The sequence below is a fragment of the Mus caroli genome, chromosome 17 (genome assembly GCF_900094665.2).
Source record: "Mus caroli chromosome 17, CAROLI_EIJ_v1.1, whole genome shotgun sequence".
Taxonomy (NCBI): Eukaryota; Metazoa; Chordata; class Mammalia; order Rodentia; family Muridae; genus Mus; species Mus caroli.
This window is the reverse complement of record NC_034586.1, coordinates 60,133,663-60,154,546: the sequence shown is the minus strand read 5'-3', so window position 1 is coordinate 60,154,546 and position 20,884 is coordinate 60,133,663. Positions and strand designations below refer to the sequence as shown.

The following is a 20,884-nucleotide window of genomic DNA, read 5'->3' as shown; positions in this document are numbered from 1 at the left end:
TGTTTTAACAGAAAAATAGTGTTAGGAACAAACACATTTCAAATTAATCAGGAAAAAAAAATACCCACACACATTTTCAGTGAAAATAAAATGAATTTAAATATTTGCACAATGCAAAGCCAGAAGATAAAGAAAGTGAAGTCCATCAAATGTGGCTCATCATTGCCAGCTCTCCTAAATACAGGACAGAATATATGTGCTTATTAACTGCAATGCACTGTTAATTAGTTAAAGGTAAGAAAGTCCACTTACACTTACATTCCCAAGCACAAAGCAGTGTGCTCTTATATACAGCAGACCTTCAATAAACATGAGTGGATCTTAAACTCATAGAGGAAAAGAAGGGGAAGCTATCGATAAGCTTCCAAATAGTTCTCTCCGTGAAGCTTCTGAAAAGGAGTTTAAATGCCCAGCCCTCGGGAGGCAAGTCCTGACTTAAACACGGAGCTGACTGGAGCAGCAGAGTCAGTAACAAACACAGAGGTCTATCCTCAGCATGCCAGGGGCAGAGCACAACTGAAGGAACAAGAAGTAAACGGCTCTGAGGAGCCCAGTGGTCTCAGCCATAAGGAGGCTTCTGACACAAATGTGTAGCTGCGGCAGAAATGCCGAGTCGTGCTCTGAGGGGATCTTAGGATAAACAGGAAATGTATCTTACAGTGCTTTTATCATTTCTTCTTGCATCTTTTGCACGGAGTCCAGCAGCAGAGGAAGTGTGGTATCATAGTACTGGCTCTGATGGAGCTGCGCCCCCTTCAGTGCCAACACATACTGGTTATGCAGCATATGCAGCTTCATTGTAGCTTTGTCATAGCGCTCCTTGGCCTTTTCCGTTTCCTTCCCTGAGGAAAACATGGAAGACAGCAGAGAGCTGAGTTTTATCCTCACTATATGCAATCCACACTGAGTTGTTACGTTATTTCCCACGCTCAATGGCGAATCAAGTCTGCTGACTGTGTGTATCGAGTGCTATGCCAAGTCCTAACGGTCAGTGCTCAACACCGAAGTTCCTGTGCAGCAAGTGCTAGGTAAATCAACGTCAGAACACATAACTAAGTACACACATAAAATCCTTCTCAGCTCCAAAGGAGCTTACAGCAAACTGGAACAGCTGCTCACATGAGACTGTGGAAGTAGGAAAAGCATGCAAACACTAACGTTTAAACCTGTGTCAATAAAGACAAGAGTAATCTGAGGAGGCTTTGAGAAAACAAATCTAAAAGATGCACATGTACATTAAAGAGTAACAAAGGCTGGGCCAGCACCCTGAGCAGACCCTTGGGCGCAAACTCTGCAGCCAGCCCCACAACACCCAGAGGCAGCTCCACTCCCAGGCACTCTAACGTGCCGAGGATCAGAGAATCACAGGATCCCAGGAGTTTGGTCACACCAGGATCTCAAGGTCCCAAAGGCAGCTTGATTTCCAGGAGCTCTGACACACCCAGGAACTCAGGATCACAGAATCCCAGAATCACAAGATCATAGAGACAGCTTGACTCAGGAGTTCTGACACAACCAGAATCACAGGAAGGACACGCTCCAGTCAGACATAGCCAGGGCAGGTAGCACTAGAGATAGCCAGATGGTGGGAGGCAAGTATAAGAACATAAGCAACAGAAACCAAGGTTACTTGGCATCATCAGAAGCCAATTCTCCCACCATAGCAAGTCCTAGATACCCCAACACACTGGAAAAGCAAGATCTAAAGATCTTCAAATCTAAAATCACTTCTCATGATGATGATAGAGGACATTAAGAAGGACACAAATAACTCCCTTAAAGAAATACAGGAGAATACAAGTAAACAGCTAGAAGCCCTTAAAGAGGAAACACAAAAATCCCTTAAAGGGTTACAGGAAAAGAACAATCAAACAAGCAAAGGAAAGGAACAAAACCATCCAGGATCTAAAACTGGAACTAGAAACTATAAAGAAATCACAAAGAGAGACAACTCTGGAATTAGAAAACCTAGGGAAAAAGTTAGGAGTCATAGATGGAACCATTACCAACAGACTACAAGACATAGAAGAGAGAATCTCAGATGCAGAAGATTCCATAGAGGACATGGGCACAACAATCAAAGAAAATGCAAATTGCAAAAAGATCCTAACTCAAAACATCCAGGAAATCCAGGACACAATGAGAATACCAAACCTAAGAATAATAGGTATAGAAGAGAGTGAAGATTCCCATCTTAAAGGGCCAGTAAATATCTTCAACAAAATTATAGAAGAAAATTTCCCAAACCTAAAGAAAGCAATACCCATGAACATACAAGAAGCCTACAGAACTCCAAATAGACTCAACCAGAAAAGAAATTCCTGCTGTCACATAATAATCAAAACACCAAATGCACTAAACAAAGAAAAAATTTTAAAAGCAGTAAGGGAAAAAGGTCAAGTAATATATAAAGGCAGACCTATCAGAATTACACCAGAATTCTTGCCAGAGACTATGAAAGCTAGAAGATCCTGGGCAGATATCATACAGACCCTAAGAGAACACAAAGGCCAGCCCAGGCTACTATACCCAGCAAAACTCTCAATCACCACAGACAGAGAAAAAAAGATATTCCATGACAAAACCAAATTTACACAATATCTTTCCACAAATCCAGCCCTACAAAGGATAATAGATGAAAAATACCAACACAAGGAGTGAAACCACAGACAAAGAAAACAAGATATTCCATGACAAAACCAAATTTACACAATATCTTTCCACAAATCCAGCCCTACAAAGGATAATAGATGAAAAACACCAACACAAGGAGTGAAACTACATCCTAGAAGAAGCAAGAAAACAATCTTTCAACAACCCCACATAAACATAATTCCACCTAACAAGAAAATTAACAGGAAGTAACAATCACTTTTCCTTAATATTTCTTAATATGAAAATTAATATTACCAACATATCCTAATCTATTGAAATTCAAAAATATGTCAAATTAGAAATTTGCTGGCTGTCATCCCATGGTCTCTCTAATTTGGTAATGGGAGAAGTAGGTCCAATATTGTACTTACACTTTCTGCTTGTTTTTGCATGACAGGGTCTTACTTTGTGCCACATAATGGCCTTGAAATAATGCTTCTCATATCTCAGCCTATTAGTAGGATTATTTATTTGATGTTCTTATACTATACTATGGTTTTCAGAACAGCTTACATATTTCAAAATTATTCATATAGCCAAAAGAAATGTAGACAATTAATTTGGGAGGTGGCTTGTAAGAGAACAGCAGAGTGAGACTGAAGGCTTTGCTTGATATTTATAATTATTGTATCAATTCTGAAGAAGAGGACTTTATAAGTTACTCTTATTCTGAGATGAATGCTTTTCAAAATCATCACAGCCAATGAACCAGAATTTTACCCTCACCTAACGTCTGTTCTGCCCTCCAAGCAGAGCCATTGTTCATTGAAATGGTTGATGAATGACTTCATTGGATAGACCATCTTAATACACACATCATTTCTTAAGTGAATGTAACCTGTTCCCTACAGGCTAAGAATGATAACAATCACTCAAGTCAAATAGCTTTGACCGTAACAGGAAATCTGTATCCAAAAATTATGCCTACAATTCATTCCTTGGCACAGCAGAACTGTCAACTCTTAGCTTATCTACTATGGAGGTAAAATCTTTTGGTGATGTGAGGGACATTCAAGTAAGCCTTATTACAATGAACTCCAATGTCCAAAAACTGTTCTTATTTTGTGTTTGTACTACAGTACAAACTCTACTAAGTACTTAAGCTCTACTAAAAACAAAGCAAATAAACAAACAAAAAGACTGTATCTATTCATGTTCATTAAAAAAAACTAATAGTGATATACTATTTTAAAATATCATACAGTTAATATATTTGTAGTTATTTAAAATTTATATTGAGAAAAATGTACATATTTTCAGTATTGCTGTAGACAAACATCTACATAAGACTGTTCAATTGATTGTTGTTTTATATCAAACAACTTTTATAATACTCATTTTTATTGTTACAATATTTTATAAATTATTGCAGGGTTTGAAGGGGGGCTTCTCCAGGAGGAGTTGGGGTACAAAAGGGAAAGAAGAATGTGATATAAGTCTATTTATTCAAAATATGTTTATTTAAATGTTAACAAATTCAGATAAATTGAAACTATGTATTTTTTCATCATAATGCAATAAAACTTAAATCAAAGGAAAAAAAATGATTAACAAAGATGAAGAGACAATACAGCCTTTCTCACTGTATTACCAAGGGGACACTTCTGCCCTAGGTGACAGGAGTCCTTGATGAAGACCATGATCAAATGGAGTGCTGAAGAAGACTTGGAAAGAAATCCATGTTACTGAGGGAGGCAAGAGAAAAAGGAAAGTTCAGGAAATGAAGAAAGTCACCTTTGGAGGTAGGACAACCAGACTTGCCAATCAAGCACAGAAAGATAATGAAGAAGACGTCTGAGAGATACTGCTAATGCCATGAATCAAAAATGCCTTGTGATAGGGCACTGGTGGCACATGCATTAAATCCCAGCACCCAGGAGGCAGAAGCAAAGGGATTTCTGAGTTCTAGGCCAGCCTGGTTAACAGAGCTAGTTCCAGGACAGCCAGGGCTACACAGAGAACCCCATCTTGAAAAACAAAACAAACAAACTTTTTGTGGTTCTTCATTATCAAATATGTTCAAAATATTTAAATATTGACAATACACAAATATATCAATTAATATGATTTTAAGCAAGTCATAGATTTTTGGTACAAATTGAGTAAATATCAATTTAGATTAAAAAATATTTTTAGATATTTATTAATTTCTTCCCTTCTTCCAAGGAAGTTCTACAAATGAATTCTATTCCCAGAAAGACAACTTATACTATTTGGGAGGTGGAGGGGATGTGTATGTCTGTGTGTGTGTGTGTGTGTGTGTGTGTGTGTGTGTGTAGTGTATCTAGATGGGTCTGTGTGTATGTGATGTGTTTGGAGGATGTGTATGTATGTCCATGTATGTGTCTATGTCTGTCTGTCTGTGGATATATAGTATGGGTGAATCATAATTCTTTCACCACTACTTGTTGACAAATGTGTTTCATGATTTGTAATAACAGAGTGTATACACCACATGTCATACCATGACCAGTATTATATAGCTAGAACCCCTCAATCACATAAGGCTAACACTCAGAGACAAGCCAGACTCCTCACTGAGCAGATCAAGAAAGCCAACCATTGGTACTATAAACTCCTCAAGTGACTGCCATTTCCAAATATCATGGTAAAAGTCCCCTGATAATAAGTAAGATTTGATTCTTTTCCAAGAACAAAACAACTATTTTCTACTTTGTCTGCTTTGATTTCAATAATTGTAAGCGTTGTATCGTCTTATTTTGAAAATGGCTGTGCTGTCCTCCAACCCCAGATGGCCAGGCTCAGCATTTGACTTAAAGGATGGAGACACATTCCTCTCCCTTAACTAAATGCTCTAATGGATCTCAAATGTGCTAGAGCTTTGGTCCCCATTGTGTCAGGCTGAGACAGTGGGACCTGCCCATGTAGCATGATTTGAGACATTTGTTCTAACATGAACCAGCCAAGGCAATGGGGATGCCCAATGTTGATACCTTCCAGGACGATGAGCTCTAGAAACTGTATTTCTTTGTAGTTATTACAGTTGCCATGAGCATTAAGGTAGCTTAGGCTTTTGTTTCTCAGTAAGGTCATGAACTTATTTTCCTTTGTAATCACTAAGCAGAGAAAACCTTGCATGTCAATATGGTATCATACATTCAGTTTTCACCCACTCATCTCCACATCTATCAGTGGTCTTAGCTAAATCTGTTATTTATTAATCTTCTTCTCATTACTGTCTAACATGCTACCTATTGCTCCTGTACACAGGCTGTAATGTGCTTTACAGTTAACACTTATATTAGATGAGACCACATTGGCTCACTCACATAATCACACATATGCATTTACACATGCTCACACACACACACACACACACACACACACACGGTTTCAACTCTCCCAGCATGAACTTAGAATGTATAAACATGTGTCTGTGAGAGTCTCTCAGGGTTTAGGGGCACAGCTCGGAGAGGGGTAAAGCACTTACCCCTGGTTCCAACATAAGACAGAGAATGGTATGAAAGAGAAACATGGAGAAAAAAGGGGGGGGAGGGAAGGAGGAGGGGAGGCGGGAGGAAGGAAGGGAGGAAGGGAGTTAAAAGCACTGTCTTCAGATGAGCCCACTGCCTCGAGGGCTCCTGCTATGTTTCACCAGGCTCACAAGAATCTCCTGTGAGCATCTCTCTATATGACAAGCATTAAGTGAAAAGTCATAACGTCACAGCACAGACTTTGTGTTTAAGCACACATGGTCTACATCATTAGAAACAGATCTCCATGACTGGTGATGTACTTCATGTGCCTTCCCTTCCTATTCATTCTCCAGCAGGTATGAGAGTCACGTGAGCAACAGAGTCCAGCTGAGTCACCTACAGTCAGTCAAGTCATCACTGGCTCTGGGGATCCTCATATGGACTTATAACGTAATTAACTAACTGCCAAGGAAGAAGCAGTCACTTTACAAAGTTAACTCTGCTGACAGATTAGAAAACAAGTAACACTGGGGGCTAAGAGATGTCTCAGCACTCAGGGGAATGCTCTCTGTACCTAAAGCAGTCTTTAAAATACAAAGAAATAATGATGATGTATGTGAAACTTGAAGAACCCTATAAATTAATTAGGACATGCCAATCTCAAAACAATTAAGGTGCACGGAAGAACATAAAAAGTAAACTGTAAAAAACATGGATTCATTTTTTCTATAAAGAGCTGATGAAATTAAAAAAGAGACAGTAAATGTAATACTATCTAATTAAGTAAAGTGAATGTAAGAACAGCATATACATTCCGTGCATCCTTTACAAATGTTACAATCTCCACTCGTGTGAACTACTCAGAACCTCTTAACACACAAGGAGAACTCGCAGCAGTGCCACAGCCAGCCTACTTTACAGAGTGTGAGATTTTTAGAATGTAAACTGCTCTAGGCTGAATAATTCTCCTGCTTACAAAGATGTCTATTAGACGACCAAATAGAAGCCATCACACTGAACACTTTTTCTGATGTTGTCATACCTTTCGCTAAGGCTTCTTTATATTTCTCTTTGGCAGAATTCATTTCTTTTATTAATTGTCGATAGCTGGATTTTAATTTCTCCAATTCTGTCTTTGTGACCTGTCAAATACACAATATGCAGAAAAAAATTTTAAGTGTTTACATTTAAATTGGTCAATAGTTTACATTCTAAAGCATTAGTTGATGTATATTTATGACTCAGAAGTGACAACTACTCTTTGCCAGAAAATTACAGACAATAAACTAAAAATCAGTTTTCAAATCCATGATAAATTCAATATGATGTAAAAACACACGAACTTCCTTCAAAAGACAGATCAAGAAGAACACAATACCAGGAGACACACTCTCAAAGCAAACACACTGATCCTGTAGCTCTTACACTCTTTCCTCCCCATCTTCCAGGATTAACTTGAGCCTGAAGTTCAGGACCGGTGGGCAGTACGTAAGGGTATGAGCAGGGTCTAAGGGCCTACAGGCCACATTCTCACATGTGTGCTCTTTCCTCCATAACCACTCTTCTGACTGCACTATCAGAGAAACGCACTTAGTTCTCTGACACAGGAAATGTAGATTGATTAAGGAGAAGCCAAAAAGCACTTACGGGAGTGGGTGGGGTGGTCCATTTGGCAATGGTCAGCTCTAAAAATATGCATTTACATAATATTATATGGGATGGACAGGTTATGTTTGGGAATGTATATGTACATACATATATGCATGCAGTAGTGATTAACAATAAAGAGACCATGAATTGGAGAGAGAGCTGGGAGGAGCATATGACAGAGTTTGGAAAGAGGCAAGGCAAGGAAGAAATGCTGTAATTACATTATAATCTCAAAATGTTTTAATGTTAGAAAAAAGAAAAAAATCATTTATAATCCAAAGGCTAAGAATTCTATTCAATGTATAAATCTATGCTTTAAAATATAACTTTTATTTAATTTTTGGCAGCTATACATCTGACATATGTCTATGATGTACAAAGAACAGTAAGAAACAAAACAAATAACCCAATCAATAAATGGCCCGATGGAATGGAATAAATGGCCAGTTAGCAGAGGTGAAGTAAAAATGTCCAGTGTCATGAAAAAGGAAATGTGCAGCCAGCAGAGGAGAGCAAACCACCGAGTGCATCAATCGCCGGGGGCACCAATCAACCACCGAGGGCATCAACCACTGAGGGCATCGCTCCCTGCAGCACTACCAAAGTCCTGGCAGTGCGTGCTTTTTTGCTTCTCCTTAATAAAAGTCTGTATCTCCTCTGTTAAAGAATTACAGTGAGTTTCGCCCTCGGCCCAGTCAAAGCAGCAAAAAACAAATAAAAGCAAATGATCCTGAAGATATGGACCAAGAGGAACTCTTGTACACTGCTGATGGAGCTGTAAACCCATCCAATCTCTGTAAAAATCATTATAGAGGTTTTGCAAAATAACAGAAATATATCTACAATCTGACCCACATATACCACTCCAGGGTATTTACCCAAAGGACTCCTATTCAACATGTCAAGAACATACTTGCACATCAATGTTTGTTGTGAAATTATTCACAGCAGCTAAACAGAACCATGGTAAGTATACAAGAAGGAAGAACTGGGTAAGGAAATGTGATATATATATTTCCAACCAGATAGAAGGATGAAGTCATGTTATCTACACAAGGCAATGATGTTAAATAGAAACAACCATATTAAGCAAATTAACCCAGGCTCGGATTCATGTTTTCTCACATTTGTAGTTCTTAAAGTTTATATAGTCATATAAACTCCCTTATGCACATGTTTCAAACTGTAGAAATGAAAGTAGAAGTAGAAACATAATTGCCTAGAAGAACAAAGGGCAGTACTGGAGGAGGAGGATGAGAAAGAGGACGGGGGAGAGAAGAATTCGCTCAGCATCAGCGTTGTGAACAGTTTGAAAATAACGATGGTAAATTTCACTCACTGTAAAATATTAAAGAGCAAACTGAAAAGGGTTTCTGTTTGTCCACTTGGTAAGCTCATTTCTGTGTATGTGAGTGCTGGCATGTACGTAAGTGTACTGAAAGCATGGCTAGTGTTTGTGTAGGCCAGAAGATGGCATCAGATGCCCCAGAGTTACAGGCAATCATGAGCTAACATCAGAGTGCTGGTAACTGAATCTCGGTAACTCTGAAGAGCAGGCAGTGCTCTTAACTGCTGAGCCATCTCCTCAGCCCCCAAAAGTTTTTATTTTAATAGTACAAAATAACTGACTTACTGAACAACAAATATTTTTCTTTAAAAGAAAAAATAAGAAATAATATATTCTAGATTGTTTAAAACAATAAATTGATGTGTCCAGGTGGTATTTTCTGTAAGTATAAAACTGATGAAAATAATGGAAAGAAACTTTAGATTACATTAGCAGCTCTAATACCTTTGTTTTTATTTATTATTGCTGATGCTCTGTTCTTTATATTTTAGTGACTCTGAGATAGGAACTTTCCATTCGCAGAGACAGACACTGACAGTCAGACAAAAATCTTTATGTGAGTCAGTGTAAGCTTACAAGAACTGAGTTACTAATTATAAACAAACAACCTTCTTGACCTATAGTCAAAACACTATCATGATGCAAGATAAAGGCAAACTTGACTCCTGGTCATCTGAAAATCTTCTAATATACCATCTAAAAGATAAGAAAAGGACAGCATCAAAACCTGCAAAAGAGTGTATGATTTTATATCAGCAATGTGGAAGCATGAAAACTTAACACACAAATATCAGCAGCCTTCCTATACAGAAACAACAAAAAACTCTGAGAAATTAACTAAGGGAAATCAAAATATACACTGCAGAAATGTAAATGGAGACAGCCAAGATGGAAGCCGATCAAAAGGTTTCTCCAAAACACTATGGCCATAAGTACCATGTGACCACGCTGTACTACTGCATCCACCTCCCAAGTGCTAGGAGTAATGGCATACACCACTATCCTGGTGCCCCAAAAACTCTACTTCCCAGCACTCGGGGCAGGCCAGAGCTCTAGGCATTCCATGTCAGCCTGTTCTACAGAGGGAGTTCCAAGCCAGCCAAGGCTACATAGTAAAACCCCATATCTCAAACAAACAAACAGAAGAATGAAAGAAAGAAAAACTCAGAATTTAAGGGATTCCATTGCATATAGCATAGTATCTCATTTATCCAGTTAGTAAATGGTATTTTTCAAAAATAAACAGAAAGAACCACCCAGGAACTAAAGAGCAATTACTCAAATGCAACTTATGTGTCTGATTACATCCCAGCTACAGCAAACCAAAAGAAATCACATAACAGGCAAGTGTTTCCATATAGGGTGTTTAATAACATTTAATATCTGTCATTTTTAGGTGGATTAATCAGAATATTTTTATTTTTAAAGAATCTCTATATTACCAATATGTAGTAAAAATGGTTTTGGATAAATGATATTAAGGGTTTCCTCTAAATGACTCAATACAGGGAAAGAATGTGAATGTACATAAAACAGAGCGGGAACTTTGACAGCTACAGGGCAGACATGCTAGCCTTTTCTTCTGTTTGGAAGCTCTGTAACACAAGGGTTAAGAAATTACCCAGAAGAGACAAGCTAAAGGCAAAGACACTCAGAAATACATTAACTGACAGACAGATAAATAGATAGACACACACACACACACACACGTTAAAAGCGATTTCTTTTTATGTTTTCAAGTTTACTTTGGGTATGTGAAAGTCTTGCTCCTGTGTGTGTCTGTGTATCGTGTACTTGCAGAGTTCACAGAGGCGGAAGAGGACATCAGATCCCTGGAGCTGGAGTTACAGAGGTTGTGAGCTGCCAGGTGGGTGCTCAGAATTAAACCTGGATCTTCTAGAAAAGCAGGGGTCAGTGCTCTTAACTACCGAGCCTCTCTCCAGCCCTAAAAACTAGTTCAGTAAATAAAATTTACATATTCCACGTTATTATAAGATTTCTGAGGCACAGTTTAATGGTCCGTATATCTTCTCTTTCTTGGGACTGAAATGATGTCTTATAATCAGTAACATTCTGTACACAATAAAGTACCACAACAAACACTTCTTGTCAGAAATGACAACTTTAAGCTCAGACAGAACAAAATATTAACATAGGTTTTATAAGAAATATAAAAAAGGCACAAAATCCAGGCAGACATACCTTGATCATCTCTGCCTCTATCTGTTGATGAATGCCTACATAGCTCTTCTTCACTTGCTGCTTGTCCTTGATCATCATGGTGAGCCTGTGCAAGGGTCCAGAGTTCAAGTCCTCTGCATGTGTCTTCATTATCCTACTAAGCTGTTCTGTCTGCTGAATCATCAATAGCCAAGACTTAAAAAAAAAAAATAATAATAATAAATTAGCATTTGTATTAGAAGTTCCCACTTAACTATGATTTAAATGTTCAAGAGTTATAAATGTTTAGTTTTATAAGAACTTTTACATTATAAATAGTAGATTTTTGCAAAACTGTACAATGAATTAGGAAAGATTTGTATCCAACATCCTCAAGTACAAATGCTTCAGATGTCAGTGAGATCCTAGGCAGAATACTGTGATGTGCATGTACCATGATATGTGCGCTATGAAAGCATGTTTTCATGATACCTGAAAATACGATGACTAACCTGCTCTTGACACCAAAAAGTAATCTGAAACACAAGTATTCCTTCGTTAAGATCTAAACTTTAACAAGCTGAGCACGGTAGCTCCTGTCTGTAATCACGGCACACACAAGGGTAAGGTATATAAACTGTCACAGGTTTGAAGCCAGCCTGAACTACATAACGAGTCAGGCCAGCATGGACTACAATATGGGACCTTGTCCCAAAACTAACAAAAAATTGATATAATTAAATCATTAACATCCCTTTTAGTTGGTTGCTTTTAGTTGATTAATAAATATTTAAAGCATCAAAACCCTTACAACAAAAACATGGATATTGTCTTAACGTGTAAACAGCAATAGGAACTTCTATAACTTTTTATCTAGATTTCCCAGTTTTGTTAAGTATAGGCTTCTGTAGTAGAATTTGATGTTTTGTTTTGTTTTTTAATTTTCTCAGTTTCTGTTATGTCTCCCTTTTCATTTCTGACTTTGTTAATTTGGATTCTGTCTCTGGGCCCCTTAGTTAGTTTGGCTAGAGGTTTATCTATTTTGTTGATTTTCTCAAAGAACTAGCTTTTGGTTTTGTTGATTCTTTGTATTGTTCTCTTTATTTCTATTTGGTTGATTTCAGCCCTGAGTTTGACTATTTCCTGCCATCTGCTCCTCTTGGATGTGTTTGTTTCTTTCTGTTCTAGAGTGCTCAGATGTGCTGTTAAGTTGCTTGTATGGTATCTCTCCAATTTATTTATCTGTTAGTTCATAATACACTTAGTGTTATGAATTTTCCTCTTAACACTGCTTTCATTGTGTCCTGTAAGTTTAGGTATGATGTTCCTTCATTTTCATTAAATTCTATATAGTCTTTGATTTCTTTCTTTATTTCTTCCCTAACTTATCATTGAGCAGAGACCTATTCAGTTTCCATGGGTATGTGAGTTTTCTCTTGTTATTGTTGTTATTGAAGACCAGACTTAGGCTGTAGTGATATGATAAAATGCATGGGATTATTTCAATTTTCTTGTATTGGTTGAGGCTTGTTTTGAGATCAATTATATGGTCACTTATGCAGAAGGTACCATGAGGTACTGAGGAGAAGGTATATTCTTTTGTTTTAGGATGAAATGTACTGTAGCTATCTGTTAAATCCATTTGGTTCATAACCTCTAAAGTTTCACTATGCCTCTGTTTACCTTCAGTGACCTATCCATTGGTGAGAGTGGGGTGTTGGTCTCCCACTACTATTGTGTGGGGTTCAATGTGTTTTTTGAACCTGAGTAAAGTTTCTTTTATTAATGTGATTGCCCTTGCATTTGGAGCATAGGTGTTCAGAACTGAGTCTTTTTCTTGGTTGGATTTTTTCTTTGATGAGTATGAAGGGTCCTTCCCAATCTCACTTGATAACTTTTAGTTGAAAGTCTATTTTATTGAATATTAGAATGACAACTCCTGCTTGTTTCTTAGGACTATTCGCTTGGAAGATTTTTTTTTTCTAGCCTCTTTTCTGAGGTAGTGTCTGTCTTTGTCATTGAGGAGTGTTTCTTATATGCAGCAAAATGCTAGATCCTGCTTGTGTATCCAGTCTGTTAGCTTATGTCTTTGTATTGGGGAACTGAGTCCATTGATAGTGAGAAATGTTAAAGACAGATATCTATATCTGCTGTAGGTAGTATTATGTGCATGTGAGTCTCTCCTTTTGGCTTTATTGAGAGATTATTAATATCTTGTTTTTTTTTTCTTTAGTGTAGGTATTCTCCTTGTGTTGGGGTTTTCCTTCTAGAATCCTCTGTAAGGCTGGATTGGTAGACAGATATTGTTTAAATTTGGGTTTATGCTGGAATATTTTGGCTTTTCCATCTATGTTGATTGAGAGTTTTACTGGGAATAGTAGCCTGGCCTGGCATTTGTGTTCTCTTAGGGTCTGCATGACCTCTGTCCAGGATCTTCTGGCTTTAAGTGTCTCTGTTGAGAAGTCTGGTGTAATTCTAATAGGTCTGCCTTTATATGTTGTGACCTTCTTCCCTTACAGCTTTTAATATTCTTTCTTTGTTCTCCGCATTTAGTGTTTTAATTATTTTCTGACCCAATCTATTTGGTGTTTTATAGGCTTCTTGTACATTTCTGGCCATCTCTTTCTTTACATTGAGGAGGTTCTCTTCTATGATTTTATTGAAGATGTTTTCTGGCCCTTTGAATTGAGAATCTTCATTTTCTTCCAGGATCCTTTCATTGTGTCCTAGATTTCCTGGATGTTTTAGGTTAGGGGCTATTTGCATTTTCTTTGACAGTTGTGTCAACATCTTCTTCGGTATTTTCTACACCTGAGATTCTCTCTTCTATCTCTTATATTGTGTAGGTGATGCTTACATCTATAATTCCTAAACCTTTTCCTAGGTTTTCATCTCCAGAGTTGCCTTCATTTGTGTTTTCTTTATTGTTTCTACTTCCACTTTTAGGTCATAGACCGCTTTGTTCAATTCCTTTACCTGTTTGACTGTATTTTCCTGTATTTCTTTAAGGGATTTGTTTGTTTCCTCTTTAAGGGCTTTTCCCTGCTTAACTGTGTTTTCCTGTATTTCTTTCAGTGAGTTATTTATATCCTCCTTAAGGGACTATATTATCTTCGTAAGATAGGATTTTATGTCAGCTTCCTGATTTTCAGGTGTGTTGGTGTATCCAGGGCTTGCTGTGGTGGGAGAACTGGGTTCTGAGGATGCCAAACTATATTGGCTTTTGTTGCTTATGGTCTTGAGCTTGCTTCTAGCCATCTGGTTATCTCTGATGTTAACTGGTTTGAGTGTATGGAGCTTGCCTCCTATGTCCCTGTGTTGCTACAGATTCCCTAGTAGCCTGTGGCCCTGGCTGTGGTAAACCTCCTGTGGGGCCTTCAGGCTGTGGGGTCTTTAGAGGGGCAGAGAAGCTGCTGATCTGTTGCCCTACATGCAGTAGATCTCCTGGGAGACCTTTAGACTACAGGCTCTTTAGAGGAGCACTCAAGCTGGTAATCTGCTATCCCTCACTCCTTTAAAGCTAACTTCTACCATCTAAATCTCAGCTCCTTAAACTGTGGCTCAAGAACCCATGTGCATGCATACAAACACACACCAGCAAAAGCTTTCCAAATATGCACTAACTAAAAACAAACTATTAATGACTGAGGTATTGCTGAGAGCAGTATCCATGGAGGGCCCTTGGTTCTAAACCTATGACATGTATACACCATACTGCACACGCTGTCTCTACACACATTCCCACTAGAAACAATGAAATGCCTAAACTCAGCTTCGAGATTATTGTATGCTACGAGTTGTAGCAATTATACTTCGCATACAAATTTTTGCCTCTTATAGAAACAATGGTTTAATTATGAAGACGAAGATATTCCTCTCATTCCTCAGCATATGCTTTCATATTAGAATAAGTAAAGTGCTTGGTTTCAAATCTGTTTGCTCCTGATTTGAGTCTCATAAAAATATTATTCAATGAATTATGGCTTAAGACCAAGACAATTTACAACAATTTCTGAAATTATCCTATACATATTTCTCCCATTGTGAACTATTTGTTAAAGTAGTGCTCTCAGCATTAACAAATATAATTTCATAGATTAGTAAATGCTGAAAAGGTTGCTCTATGTCCTAACAAGACTTAATTTATATTTTAAACAAAAACACTCATTCATCTAAGCACTTAAATTTGCTTTCATGTTTAATTAATATAAAATTTTATATATACCAAAGGATTGCTTTAAAATAAATTTTTTCATGATTTAGTATCCGTAAATGTTTGATTTGTGTACCTCCTTTATGAAACTATACACCCAGGTCACATGAAAATTTCTCAGACTAAGAGGAGCTACAAGTGAATCAGGTTTAAGCAGCTCTGATTTAAGTGACTCTGAGCTCCTCATCTTTAATACTTGCTTTCAGTTAGCTCACAGTCTTTCTGATTCATTCCTTTTATAATATGATTAGGCAAATACTTCATCTAATAAATTTATAAACTGACAGTCACCCATTCAATATCACATAACTAATAGAAGACTTACATGCAAACATAAATTTATTTCTTAATGGGCTAGGCATGATAAAACTTGAAGCTTGGAAGATAAAAAGGAGTGCGAAACCTTGTTTCTTAACTACTTTATGAAAATCTACCATGGCTTTGCATGGCAGGGCATGCCCTTGACCCCAGCATTTGAGAGGTAAAGGTACGAAAATCAGAAGATCAAGGTCACCCTCAGGCACACAGCAAGTTCAAGGACAGCCTAGGCTACATGAGATCTTGTCTCAAAAACAAACAAAAACAAATACCTAAGCTAAACAAATCAAACCTTCTAAAGTGGTTACAAAGTAAACTGTAAGCTTTACTGTTTACCCTGCACTTACTCACTGTATTGGAGACTAAAGCAAAGGAGAACATCCTGTACTACTTGCAGGCCACTACTTCAGAACACTACTTTGTAACATGATTACATCCAACTGAAGAAGTTTTAAGTCCAGATTTATGTCACTCTTGACAGGACATGATTTGTTTCAAAACTACAGAGATGAAAATGAAAGACACATCTCCCAGTAACTTTGTTTTTAACTAACTAGAAATAATGGTAGCCTTTGCAATCTCATTAAGAGTATTTAAGGAATGAAACTATCTAACCAATCCAAATCCAACACAGGATAATTAGGAACAAGACCAAATTAAGATAGAGATACTGATAGTGCACACTTTCCTTTGCCCCAAGAAAACAAAATACTAGTCTGAGATTTTTTTTTTAATTTTACAACATTATTCAGAATTACAATACTACTTTTATATTAAATCTGTGATTTTTAAATATTTTGCAAAGTCTTTATTCTTTTGTCATCAAAAATTAAATTTACCAAATATCACCTTTAAAAAACAATTCAATTTAGACAATTTTCACGTCCCCCAACTATCCATAAAAGATTAGTTGCATGTACTAAGTATAGCCCAAGATATATAAAACAATCAACATAAATGGTAATGGTAAAAATGACACTTCCCCCCCTTTGGAAACCAATAGAGGCCAATGGTATCGATTACACTAAAGTGACTAACTATATAACATTTAAAAAGTAAACTATATGCTCAGATTACTGAAAACAAAAACTAGAGAGAGAGAGAAAATGTATACCTTTTAGGGTTGGCAATAGCTGTGCAGTTAAGAGTACTGACTATTCTTCGAAAGGACAGGGGTTTGCATCCCAGCACCCACATTATAGCTCTCAACCATCTGTAATGCCAGGAGATCTCCGCCCTCTGGGGGGTTCACATGGTGCACAGACATAATTGTGGCTAAAGCATTCATGCACATACCATTTTTAAAAGGAAACATACACCTTTTAGAGAAGCACACGTCCTTTCTTGCCTTACCTTTGAGCTGGCAGATAAGTGGTAAGATGAATCAGCTTCTCAGAACAGGTAGTAATTGAAGTGTTCTGGGCTTATTATACCAAGAAGTGTATATTCTGGGACACTGAGTAAAAGAACAACTACTACTGGGCCTATAATTACAGCAAGGCACTGAGGATTCTCAACAAGATGATTCAAGCTTGAAAATACCTAAATAATAGCTGTCAGAAATAGCTTTGTGCTATAGATTATATCCTCCATGTACTTGATTGCTTTCATCTTGGTTGAATATTTTCACAAACTCAACATTAAAATTCCATGAAGAATGCATAGTTTCTGCACTACACAATAACTCAAAATAAATGATCCTCTGAAGCAACTATTTTTATTTGAGTTTGCCTATTACATAAGGAAATGCTGGAGTCTCTAAGTCCTTAGGGGATACAGAAATCCAGAAAACAACTCATTAAATTTCCATAAAACAGAGTTTTCAAAGACTCAACTCCAAGTACAAAGGAATCTTTAGATGTGCCCCACTCATAAAAACTTCTCTACATTTTCTTCAAATTGGTTACCCTGCTCCAACCCATCTCTAACCTGGCTGCAATCAGAAATAATTGAGTCTTTTAGAAATATCACTTTGGGGATTCATGACCAGAAAGCCAGATGAAGCATGCTTCTCACACAGAGCATAGGGTCAGCACTTTAAAGCTCCCTAAGTAATTCCACTGCCCACGTTCTGTCGTAACAAGGATTTGTCTCACCAACAATCTCTTTATTGTACCAATTATATGCTAAAAGTCACAGGGCTTATAGATGTGTCAGGTGCATAGCATTCAAAACATTAATCAGGAATGTATTAAAAATTACAGCAACTTTATACAACTTCACATATATTAAGTGATTAAAAAATATAATGACCATGGCATTTTATATCAGATGACTAGAAACATTCCTGTCAAGGAAGGAGGGTTATACCCTGTGGGTCCTGGAAGTGGGAGAAGAGGTTACCTAAAGCAGCAGACCAAGCTACAGTCCACATGCAGGTGAGTTTGGCTCACAATGAAAGACTAAGCAATGGCAGCCAGCAAAGGACTGCAGTGCTCAACTGAAATGTATCCTAAGCAACTGAGTTCAACTGGGTACCATTCATGCACTCACACAGTACTTCCTCCACTGCCATATAGGAGGAAACGCACATCAGGCTCACTCGTCCCATAACACATCACTTGGGTTATACCAAATTCACATTTTAAAGCAAATATTAAATAAGAACTAACTCTACGACCTGAAAGTTATATAAATTATATAGGATTACATAATTATTATACATAATAATTACATTTCATATACAATGTTTTATACAGTTATTAAATATTAACTCTAGATCATCAAAAAGACATTTTTCAATATAGTATATGAATACTCCTAATATTTCTATATACTTTGTATTTAAAGGATTAGTCAGTATCTCCTTTCAAATAAATTGTTATTGAGGATTTCTTATATCACTATAATGTGTAGAACCAGTGTTGAATATACTTGGACAGTTGTAATTTTAATGAACAACAAAACACAAAGTAAAAATGATCTACTGTACAGAAGTAAATAAAATGGCCACAGTAGCTAGAAGAGAGTGCTCAGTGGTTAAGAGTCCTTGCTACTCTAACAGAGAACAACAGTTAGGCTGCCAGCACCCACTGCAAGTGGCTCACAAACACCTATAACTCCAGTCCCAAGACACCCTACACCCCTTTGTAAACTCTTTGGGTACCTGCATACACATGTACATGTACATGTACATGTACACACACACACACACACACACACACACACACACACACACACGTAATAAAAATAAATTAAACAATAAACTAGCTCTTAAACACACGGAAAAGGCAGTTCATTACACTCACTTTTAGAGATAATAGATATTATATAGTGCTTATTAGATCACAAAAACAAAGTGTGAGTGTTAGGAACTGGCAGGCTCATACAGATCTGGTGAATATGAAAAATGGTACAAGTTCTATAGGGAATTTTATATTTATACTGGCAATATGTAATGAAACTATACATACATTCATATTTTGACCATGTCTATGAATTTATCATATATACACATAAACATACAAAAATGTCTCTATGTAATAGCACTTTTACAACATTATTTGAAACTGTGAAACACTGTAGAGCTTCTAAACTGGTTTTATGCTAAAATATCTCTTCCAACGAAAATTGGCCTCTCAAGGAAAAGTCTAGTTCAGGGTGGTAGAAAGGACGGTTCCAGACAAGCCTGGGAGTTCTTGCCATGCCAAAACACTTAGCGGGCAGAAGCAGAACCAACAGATGGGAGCAAAGACGGCTGCTTAGGCCGCCACCTCCAGCCATCTACAGTCCTTCAAAAGCAAAACAAATGAAAAATCGAGCCATACAAAACTGTGCCCTTGGGAATAAAGACAGCATATACACACTTCAAAAACAACTTTAAGTAAAAGCCGAAAATAATTAAATCATGGAACGCTATATCTCCTGTTTATGTTTGAAATGAAAGTTCATTGAAAAGACAAAAACTAAATGAAATGACTGAAATACTGGAACAGTGGACAAGATTTGAAGGGTTAGGAGACAGCTCTTACACACAGACATGGAGACTGCTGGAATTTAGATCCCCAGAGTCCACATAAAAGCCAGGAACTGTGGAATCTGGCCTGGGATGTCAACGCTGATGGGGTAGAACCAGGACTGCTGGATAAGCTGGCTATCTAGGTCAGGGCAGGGTGTCATGTTTGACTATAGAAGGGGTATGTGGGGATCAGAGGATGACCCTAAGGCGCTGGCCCCTTCTTCCCACCTCACTGAGGCAGTGTCTCCTTGCTTCTACCTTGCCTCTGCACTCCAGGCTGTCTGTATCCAGGGAATTCCTACCTCACTGAAGATTAGAGATGCACACCACCACACTCAGCTTTTTACATTGGCTCCATGAACTGATCTAACAACTCAGGTTGTTAGACCTGCACTGCAAGTGCTTTTAGCTGCTGACCCATCATACCATCCCAAGAAATTCATCTTTAACAATAGTATGTAATGTAACTAAAAAATAATATAAAAGTATGCAAGATAACCAAACTACTATATTTTGATTCATTATATAGAAGATATAGTCTTAGAAAACAAATGTACAAATATTTTGGAATAAAGAGACATAATATATTCTTAACTAACTTGTAAATTGTTACATTGTGACTATGGAGAAATATTTATTAATTTATCCAGTTACCTAAAACAATAACTAGATAAAAATATACAAAATAATACCACTCTAAAGACACTAGTTATTAGTAAATGAAACAATGATTCCTTAGAGAAAATAAGTAATGACCTAAGTTGTAACACTATCAAGGCTGACTAGGTCACAATGTCTAGATCACAATTAAGCAAAACCCCAGTAATGTCCTGTTGAGAAGAGTGACTTCAAGACACAAAGGAGCCAAAAATATTCAGTGGGCCAGCAGAACTCATGGTCCCCTAGGAAGACACAGAAAGGAGTGCCTAACAGATGTGTACCAGGTACTCGTTAACATGGGACCTGAACACAAGCATCAGAGAAATCAAAGCTATGTGAGAAACCACATTTGTCTTTAGTTCATTGTGAGCTGAATTTTGTAACTGATGAGCAATGTTTGCCTTTCATTCTTCAGTGTGTGGCTATGCGGTTTTCCTGTCGCTTTAACTTAAGAAGCTGGCCTCTCTACTGTGTTCTTAGCACCC

The 20,884-nt window shown here is 37.4% G+C and overlaps 1 protein-coding gene across 6 annotated transcripts in view; it reads right to left on the bottom strand.

The window, feature by feature from the left end:
- The window catches only part of Fer (FER tyrosine kinase), a 276,129-nt gene that overhangs the window by 221,198 nt on the left and 34,047 nt on the right, over positions 1–20,884 (bottom strand). For all 6 annotated transcript variants that reach the window (XR_003835255.1, XM_029470881.1, XM_021186574.2 and 3 more), the window contains 3 exons: positions 11,293–11,466; positions 7,135–7,234; positions 659–842 (listed from right to left, as the gene is read on the bottom strand). Coding sequence is in view for 5 of the 6 variants with exons in the window: in XM_029470881.1 (XP_029326741.1) it covers positions 659–842; positions 7,135–7,234; positions 11,293–11,466 (458 nt within the window). In the remaining variant the exon portion in view is untranslated. The remainder of the gene's footprint in view (positions 1–658; positions 843–7,134; positions 7,235–11,292; positions 11,467–20,884) is intronic.